The sequence below is a fragment of the Macrosteles quadrilineatus genome, unplaced genomic scaffold, assembly GCF_028750875.1.
Source record: "Macrosteles quadrilineatus isolate MER2022 unplaced genomic scaffold, UCM_ALF_1.0 Scaffold_9__3_contigs__length_116548681, whole genome shotgun sequence".
Classification (NCBI taxonomy): Eukaryota; Metazoa; Arthropoda; class Insecta; order Hemiptera; family Cicadellidae; genus Macrosteles; species Macrosteles quadrilineatus.
In genome coordinates this window covers 90245968-90256119 of record NW_026542602.1, presented here as the reverse complement: position 1 = coordinate 90256119, position 10152 = coordinate 90245968, and the positions used below count along the sequence as shown (strand labels likewise).

Sequence of the window (10152 nt, the reverse complement as noted above, 5' to 3'; positions counted from 1 at the left end):
AAGAAATTTCGGTTCTTTTTGAAGTTCGTTCGCTACGCTCACTCACCTTTAGGTTGGAGCTCGTTCGCTGCGCTCACTTTCCTTCAGGTTAGCTCGTTCGCTACGCTCACTTGCCTTCAGGTTAGCTCGTTCGCTACGCTCACTCGCCTCCAGGTTGAAGTTCGTTCGCTACGCTCACTCACCTTTTGGTTGCAAATTAGCTGTTGTCATAAATGTAAAAGAAATAATAGTGCTAGTGCTGCACCCTGTTGGTAATCCTTGTAACTTTAATGCTATTGAACATCACAGAACAGAACCAACTTGTTTAATTGAAACAGCTGTTAAGATTCAATAATTTCATTTCTCATAAGGTTAACATGGGAAACTCCAGAGCCACTGGGGCGGAGCCCGAAAGGATTTTTGGGATAAAAATATGCCTATATGTTAATCGGGAATGTGAGCTATCATCATGCCAAATTTCAGCCCGATCCGACCAGTAGTTTTCGCGTTTACTTTTCCCATACACACCCACAGACACCACCTCTTTTTTATAATATCTAAATATATAAAAGGCAAAGCCCTCACTGACTGACTGACTGACTGACTGACTGACTGACTCACTCACTCACTCATCACTAATTCTCCCACTTCCCATTTACCTAGGAGGCTGATATTTGGTACACTGATTCTTTAGGCATTAAATAGGAAAACTAAGTTGTTTTTATTCTGATCGGACTCTCGGGCTCTGCCCCAGTGGCTCTGGAGTTTCCCATGTTAACCTTATGAGTACTCATATTTAAATGGAATTAATGAATCTTAACAGCTGTTTCAATTAAACAAGTTGGTTCTGTTCTATGATGTGCAATAGCATTGAAGTTACAAGGATTACCAACAGGGTGCAGCACTATTATTTTTTTTATTTATGACAACAGCTAATTTGCAACCAAAAGGTGAGTGAGCGCAGCGAACGAGCTCCAACCTAAATAAATAAAAGGTTAAAATACCTGCTTGTCGCCTTGTGGTCCAAGTATTGTCCTAGTGGATTATGTACATTTCGGTGCGAGCGCCATCGTCGGATCCATATAAGAACTGTTTACACTAAACTTCCCTGAAGAGGTGCGTAAGATGTTCACAACACAAAACACATATAAAAACCGGTCGACCGTTAATTAACATTTTTTAACTCTTGCTACGCGTGCACGGGCAGGATATGGAGGCGCGCCAGACGTGTGTCGAGACTCGACTCGAAAATTACGGGTTACGAAAATTACGTACTCGTAAATTACGAGTGTTTCACGAGTCGAGTCTCGACACAAGTCTGGCGCGCCTCCATATCCTGCCCGTGCACGTGTAGCAAGAGTTAAAAAATGTTAATTAACGGTCGACCGGTTTTTATATGTGTTTTGTGTTGTGAACATCTTACGCACCTCTTCAGGGAAGTTTAGTGTAAACAGTTCTTATATGGATCCGACGATGGCGCTCGCACCGAAATGTACATAATCCACTAGGACAATACTTGGACCACAAGGCGACAAGCAGGTATTTTAACCTTATATTTATTTGTCAATCAATTGGTCCGGAAACACCACAACAAATATGAAGTTATCCAACCTAAAGGTGAGTGAGCGTAGCGAACGAACTTTAACCAGGACGTGATTGAGCCATGCGAACGAGCTCACTTATGAAGTAAAACGGGGAAACCCCCCGGGGACAGCTAGTTTGTTATAAAATTCTCCTTTTGTACAATTGTATTGAAAGTTTCACTGTGTCGTTATTCAAAGTATTCAAAGTTTTTGTGATGTCCCTGACAATGCCAGCATAAAAATGCCTTATAAAATAAAAACTAACTACTAAAATATTGTGAAATTGCTTATTTTAAAATGTAAGTATATTTTAATTAAATTATTATAATGTATAGATATAGACTATATTTATCTTTAAATGTCAAATGTTGTAAAAAAAAAAAAACAGTATCAGCAATCTGACACATACATTCTCCAATTAGCTTGTCAACAACCCTCATGGCACATGGGTATGCGGTGAGAGTTCAGTGATCCAGAGACAAAACAACTCAAATATGAAGGTGAGAGTAACATTGATGATTCATGGGGAAAATAACAAAAGTTGCAATAATTTTTACAGTAAAAGGGATTGTTCTGTTAATGTGTAGAGTTAAAAGGACTAATGCACACAATTTTAACTAAAATTAGTCGAGTAGTTTTGCCGTTATTTAATAGGTTTTCATGAAGAAAATCATAAAAGTTTCAATAACTTTTGAACCAGAATTTTTACAGTGATGGGAGCTATACCAAAGTCAAAATGACCATAAAATACTAAATTTGAATTAAAATCTTTCGGGCCATTTTTGAGAAAGTAAGATTGTTTTGTTCTATTGGTTTTGATAGATTATTATTATCAATCCGAACCACATTTTTTCCTTGTAATTTACGAATTGGTCTAATTATCAGGATAGTACTGCGGATAGTCGTAGTACATCACCATCAAAAAAAATTTTGAAACACCTGGAGATACCATGGTTTACTACCGACATACCAAATTCCATCAAACAGACAAGTGTGGTCTGTAGCTCTGTTAACATTCACACACACATACACGTAGACATAACTTCAAAGTGAAGTAGTCTTTGTTGTTGCTGTTTTAGTTGAAAATCAAAATAATAATTTATGAATATTACTATGCAACAGTAACAGGATATAATCAGAGAGTATTTTTCGTTTGCCAGTTGATAAGGATATTTATTGTCTACTCTGCCTCAAAAGTGCAGGTTAGTTATAAAACACAACCCTATTGATTTATTATACATTGTTACTACTGAAGTAAGATTTCTAGTTGTCATTCAATAATAAACTAACTGTATACAGCATTACAATACAATGTGCAAAATCATGGTTGTTTATATGTTTGCAAAATATCTTTTTGACAACAAGTTTTTCTTGTTTGAAAACACACTACTGTGCTTAGTAGTTGCACAAATAACTATTAAAAAATTTCAGATATAATGCTTAATTTATTCTCATTCAACCAATATTTTTAAAATTGTTAGTCAAGTTCAAATATTAAATTTATTTAATACTTTCATAGAACAACATTTGTTTACATTTACATCTTCAAAATTTTTAACTTTCTTCATGAATTATTGGTGATAAACCTGAAACAAAGTAATCAAAGAATTAAAATTACTGAAACTATCGTTTAACATCTCTTAAACTTGCTACTGCATCAACTATTATTTTTAAGAAGTAGAATATCTTATATGATTATAAAATAAACGGTTTCAGCAATCTCCCACATACTTTCTCCCAATAGCTTGTCTACAACCCTCGTCTTAGGCAAGCGGTGGGAGTAACTGAAGTATTTTATGGGTAATATCACAAAAGTTTAAATAACTTTTGAGTCGTTAATTCACAGAACTGCGGGTTGTACCATTTTGTATTGATTTAAAAGGACTACTGTATAACAAACTACATTTTAATATAATAGGGGATGCTTTTAACCGTATCTCCTATATTCTCCTTATTTTTTGTGGCGCAAATACATTCCTCAAGCAAAGTCAAACCTGTCAAACCTTTCCTTTCTAACCTAAAAGCTACTACAAAGCTACAAAATATGTATTACCTTGTTATTTTTACTAAGACTTCGGATGATATTTGACCGTCCTGCCAGGTCTGTTGGATAACATGTTCGTTGCTCTTGTAGACTTCGGCTGGAAAAATATACTTTGTCAAAACTCATTATATTTTACCATAGCTTAAATACAGTCAAACCACCATTGCATCCGTACCAACCATTTTATGAACACAATATTAAAGAGATGTTATATAACTACCTATATAAAATATTAGATAAAATGTAAAATTTAAAAGTTTAAAATAAATGAGATTTAAGTATAGAAACTAACCACTCCAAAATCGTTTGTCTCTTTAGAATCAACACAAGTACTTTTTTGCCTTTTGATGGAGACAATTACACTGTGTTAAATGTAACGGCTGACTAAAGCCCCGCGCGCACTGCGTTCCCATGTAATGTAATGGAGGTGCGCGCACTAGGACGGCACGGCCGTCACGGACGCCACCGCCGCCACCGACGTCTGTCAGAAAGTTCGGAGGAGCGAATCTCAGGACAATTCCGCGGCGTCCGTGACGTCCGTGCTGTCCCAGTGCGCGCACCCCGCGGCACGGAAATTTGTATCATGTCTAGAAAGACTCTCCTCTAGGTATCGAAGTAGACATTCGAACTTTTCATGGGTCATCCTAAAGTACTGGAAAAATTTGTCATCGTCCTCTACAAGATCGGGGAATAATGTGTGAAATTCACCAAAACCTAGTCGTTTTCTATTTATATTATGTATCCAAAATCTCGCTTTCCTCTTCCTCTCCTCCTCCTCTTCTCCTAAAATTAATCCAACTACCCCCACGTCTTCGTCGATATCCATAGCTCCCATACTCTCACTGCTCACAGCAAAACAACTCAATTGCAAAATACATCAGTCCAAAATGCTGTGACGGCCGGCCGTGCCGTCGCAGTGCGCGCACCCCCCCTGAAAAAGGCGGCGACGGCGGTGACGGCCGTGACGGCGCAGTGCGCGCGTACCTTAAGAATGTTGTGCTGGTATCTGTTTGCAGTGTTAAACTAAAACTGCCTGTCTACACATGTTTATATTGGCACTGAAAAAATACTAAACCTTATTTTCAGCCAAATCTTTGAGTTCATCAAACTTTGCTGCCATTAAGTCCACCTATAAAAAAAAACACAAGCTTAAGAAATACACCAGTATTACTTAAATAAATTTGAACAGTACTTAAACTATAATCATATTTCAGTTATATTAAAACAAAAAAATCATTGCTGTCTAATCATAACTACTGACAACAACTTGCTCTTGAGTTTATTATTATTTATTAATCCATTGCTGGAAAAAAACTCATTTGACATTGAAAGAAAGCTACTCACCCAACCACATCATCATATAACTAATTAGGTAGTGGTTAAATGTGATAACTTGAATAGTTTTTGTCCATTTTTGGTTAAATTTGGCTTGAAGATGTAAACTTGAATGAGATCGCGAAACAGCATGATTGGACCATGGCAACAGGGTTTTATGGGGTAAAAATTGGATTTTCTAATTTCATTTTACCCCCAAAACTTAAATTTCCTATTTTTCCTTAGGCCATTTTTAAAGAGCTTAAAACAAATAATTAGCATATTGAAGTGATTTTTACGGTTATATGTTACGGAGAAAATTTAATAAATTTTAAAATTAAAATTCCCATGTGTTATTCTTTTGGAGAAGGATTAAACTGTTGTAGTTTGCTTGTTTATTGATACCTATTCTGTTATCAAACCTTGAAAATGTAATTATATATACGAAGCTATTAATATTTTACTAAAAACACACGTTACCCTCCCGGCAGCAGCAAACCTAAGTACATGTTAAATCTAATGTTATTTAAATAGATTTAATTTAAAATCCAATCAGGCTAATGTACATCCGCTAAGTCTGCAAGTTTGCTGCAGTGGGGGTAATTTAACCTGCAATAGTTATTCGTCAATGAGCAACAACAACTACACTATCTGTTGTTATAAAATACCCCCGCCGCAGCAAACCTGCAGACTAAACAAAGTGCAATTTAGTCTGATTGGATTTTTTCCATAAACGAGTCGTATTTAAAAATTGTTTGTTTTTTAAGTTCTACACAATGATGGCTGCAATGAAAATTGGCGTTCCCATGAATTAAGGGTAAAATTTAAAGAAACAAATTTTTGAACAGTTTTAAAACCCCATAATAATCAGTAGGTACCTTCAGACCTTGCTGGTTTGAAAACTCAATCAATTTATCCAATTCATCACATTCTTGCCAAATTTAATCAAAATCGGACCAAAATTGCTCGAGTTATCGTGTTCACGGACACACATAGCCTAGATAAAAATTTTGATGGATAGTTTTTTTGGCCTCTTGGGACATTAAAATGAAAAAGTTAATCGGTACCCGGTCTAGGTTTATCCATTCCACCTATAGCAATATATTCTTCTCTGAAGGAAAATTTGCTATAATTTAAAATCCCTCTGAATTCCACCTTTGTTATTATAATTTTCCTGCTCAACTCCTAAGATGCAGGGGCTTTATTGCCACCACTTTTTCTCAGACTGACTTTTCTTTTCTCTGCATTTGATAAACTGAGATCTGAGGTGTCAAAAGTTCCGATACAGCTGTTTTAAACGTTATTTTAATTTCCATATTTGTAACAACTGTTGTTGAATGAAGTTTTTGATTTGAGTTATGTTGATGCATCAAGATCATTATAATTATTATTCTTGGTTGGCAAAATTGTATTTAATACTTCTGTTATGAATATACTTATAGTGCGGTATTTCATTCTACATCACTATAGATATTTCAATAGAATAGGCCTAGTTTGACTTTACCTCGATCATAACCATCTCCCAGTAGCCGCGCAGGTCGGCCTCTGTGATTAGTCGGCTGTCTCCACTGTTCTGCTCTCTCTCCATCAACAGACCTTCAAACTTCTTCAGCTTCTTGTCCACCAATAGCTTTGTCTGCCCTGCAAGTCGTGTAAAATAATTATATTTCTTGTTGTTTATTGTTTGTTGTACCAGTGGCATTTTCAACTAAGCAATTACAAACACTTTGGCTCGTTTCACATGTATCCGGCATGCCGTTAACCCGATTTGTAGCCAGCACCTTCACGGGTGCACTATTCACATTATGCCAACACCGGCACTCCAGCAATTGAACTCCAGCTTGTGCAGCTTATAAGTAGGAATAGCAAAGCAATGAAACATTGTAAAGCAATTACAATGTTACTTTTGTATGGATGGTTAAAAATAAGAAGAGGAAAGAATCGACTGCACTAGCTCCCTTTAAACGTGAAAGAAACTATGTTGGAACTTTTAATATTCTTTTTGATGACTTAAGAAATGACATAAAATGATTAGGCTATTTAAATATTTTATAATGACTATTGAAACTATAATTTTGTAAATAAGTTTAACTATAGAGCTAGTGTATATATTCTTGTACTAAATTCATAAGCGATTCAAGATCTATTTTTGACATAATTACAATTTTACGCACTACCGTACAGTACCATATAACCAGTAGTTAAATCACCTTGTTTGAGCGGACGACAGTTGGTGGTTGTATGAGAAAAGTCTCAATTGACCACTAGCCCTACTACTCCAGCCGGCTCGTTTACCTGATACCAGCAGCTGGACTTCGCCGAGGGGGCACCCGGCATCCCTCTCCCTCGACTACTGTAGTATACGGGAACCGGGTTAGTGATTAACGGACCACGACACATGCCGTGTAAGAACAGACCCATCACCCAATTGCCGGTTTAACGACTCCGGACAGCTGGGTATAAATGTGAAACAGGCCTTTAGGGAATAAAGTATAGTCCAAAACCATCTTTGTGGATGTCAAGGAATGAACACTGTGAACTCGTCCCTCTGTATCAATATGTAGTATAACCAGGCTAATATGCAATATATGCTCCTTAAAACAGATCACTGTCTAGTTGCTGATCTCAATATATTTGAAACACATTTCCGCTGGTATTGAGTTTTTACACATCATATCTAAAATCCTAAAAATTATATATATATATATATCTAAATATCTAAAAGGCTAAAAATTCTCCCGTCCACTTCAAATTCGGTCTCAAAATTGATAGGAGATAGTAGAAAGTATATCCTTGGGAATTAATGATGCTATTTAAAAGGTCGATAGCAACACGATAGGTGTTTGGATCAAACCCTTTCAAAACGCTAATGTCTTTGTCGTACAGATGGAAACTAAATATAAACAAAAATTGTACACTCAACAAAATCATTGCCAGAAATGCACCTAAGTTATTGTCTTCACTAAATTTATTTTTCTTAAATAAAGTTTGCACTGAGATTATGAAGTCTGAAGTGCGACTCGTTGACCAGGGGCCCCAACACTAGGTATCTGTGCATTTCCAAGCACAGACAATAGACTATTAATTAGTGCTGTTGGCTGTTTCTGTCTCATTCTGGAGTGTAAAATAATAAGTAAACCAAATAACAAAAAATAGTTGGCTAGTTAACACCTACCTATAACAGCCAGAATTGCACCCTTATTGTCTTCACTAAATTTATGCCTCCCAGCTTTTTCCAAAATATCTTGCCATTTTTCACAGAGTGTTAATAATTTGGTTCTTTCACAATCGTACTCGTCTCTGAGCTGTTTGATACAGGAATCCATTGTGGAAAAATTTATTAATATTACATAACAAAATTACTTTGTAAAAAAGATATTTTAAAACCCACACTTAAAAATTATAAATATTATCACTATAAAATACATCACCTGGTATTTTTGTAGAACACAATGTGTTAAATTCCATTAAATCATATGATATAACTGAAACTTCAGTTATGTTACAAAGGCTACATAAAAACAGGGAATAGATCATAGTCATAGTCATAGTCAAAGTTCTTTATTCATTTTTTGTACATAGTTTGTACAGTAAATAGTGTCATATATAATACAATACTAAATCTAATTAAAATCTACTATTTACAGTTAACCAAGCAAAAATGAAAAGTAATAACAAAAATATTTATATCTACAGTAGGTTATATCTGGGAGGTGGAAAATTCTTCTATGGAGTAAGGGGCCAGTTGTATTAAATACTCTTTCAGCAATTTCCTGAACTTATTTAAATTATTTTCTCTTCTTATGTTTTCTGGAATATATTTAAGAAAAGTATATCCTGTGTAGGTTGGTTTCTTTTCAAAAAACTTTAATCTATGTGGCAGGATAACCTCATTTCTCTTTCTAGTGTTATACGAATGAGCTGGGGACTTAAAATTGATAGTTGTACAATTCTTTGCAATGAGAGTAGTTTCAATAATATATTGCCCGTAAACAGTTAAAATATTTAGATTTTTGAAATGTTCTTTTGCTGGTGCATCATACTCTAACTTAAGCATGATCCTGATTGCTCGTTTTTGCTGTTTTAATATTTTTTCCAAATTTAAATTCTTTGTTGAACCATACAGCGCTATGCAGAACAATATATGAGAGTGAACATGGGCGAAATAAATATTTTTTAATGTTTTCAGATCACAGTAATAAGACATTTTAGATAATGCATGAATTCCTGAATTAATTTTGCCCAAAATTTTATGCACATGTTCGTCCCAACTCAGATTTTGATCTACTGTCAGACCCAAAAAATTTATACTTTTTTCGTGTTCAATGTTATGGTTATCATGTATTATTAAAGGTTCTAGTAGTATTTTACTTTGAGCTGTCTTGAACATTACAAATTTAGTTTTTTGTGGATTTAAAAGTAAATTGTGATTTCTCAAATAGTTTCCAAGGTTTTCCAATTCAATGTAAGAACACACATCAGTTTCTTCTTGTGAGGCAGTTGATAAAACGAGATTTGAATCATCAGCGTAAAGACACAACTTACTATTCAGCTTATAGATTAATGCGCTGTTTACTCCTCTCAGGTAGCAAAGAAAAAGCAAAGGCCCAAGAATTGATCCTTGAGGTACTCCAAACCTGATTGGCTGATTGGTTTTGATTTGATGATATTTTAGTAATTTTATTATATTTAGTTAAGTGGGAAATTTCTACATACTGAGATCTATCATGGAGGTAAGAACTGAACCAATTTAAAGCATTTTGAGAGAGACCAAGAACCTGAAGTTTTTCTATTAGCTTTGAATGTCTAACACTATAATATCAAAAACTTTCACAAGCAGGCAAACAAAAAGATGTTATAACATAAATAGTAACATCACCTGTGAGTCTACTAATGTAATTTACCAAATTTCATGCAAAAATTGTCCTAAAGACTACATTGGCAAAACCACCAATGCTCTAAGAGTTCGTATGAATGGCCACAGATATGATGTAAACCATCCTGATAAACAAAAACCTGTGGCTATTCATGCGAGAGAGCATTCTCAAAATTTTGAACAATGTTATTCATTAAAAGGAATAAGAAAATTGGCAAAAGACGCACCAGACTTGAAATTAAGACAGCTTGAGCAAGCTCATCGATTAATACTTAAATCTAAAACACCTTCCGGTCTAAATTTGAGATAGTATATATATACTTATATATATATATATATATATATATATAAAATTT

General features: G+C 35.0%; 1 protein-coding gene across 1 annotated transcript; it reads right to left on the bottom strand.

Moving 5' to 3' along the window:
• Positions 1-3048: 3048 nt before the first annotated feature.
• LOC129004520 (disks large-associated protein 5-like) lies at positions 3049-8314 on the bottom strand. The gene is made up of 5 exons (XM_054433135.1): positions 8096-8314; positions 6425-6561; positions 4682-4735; positions 3616-3703; positions 3049-3148 (listed from the first exon to the last, which is right to left on the bottom strand). The coding sequence occupies exons 1-4, from the start codon at positions 8244-8246 to the stop codon at positions 3629-3631; spliced, it is 417 nt and encodes a 138-aa protein (XP_054289110.1). The 5' UTR covers positions 8247-8314; the 3' UTR covers positions 3049-3148; positions 3616-3628.
• Between the last annotated feature and the right edge of the window lie 1838 nt (positions 8315-10152).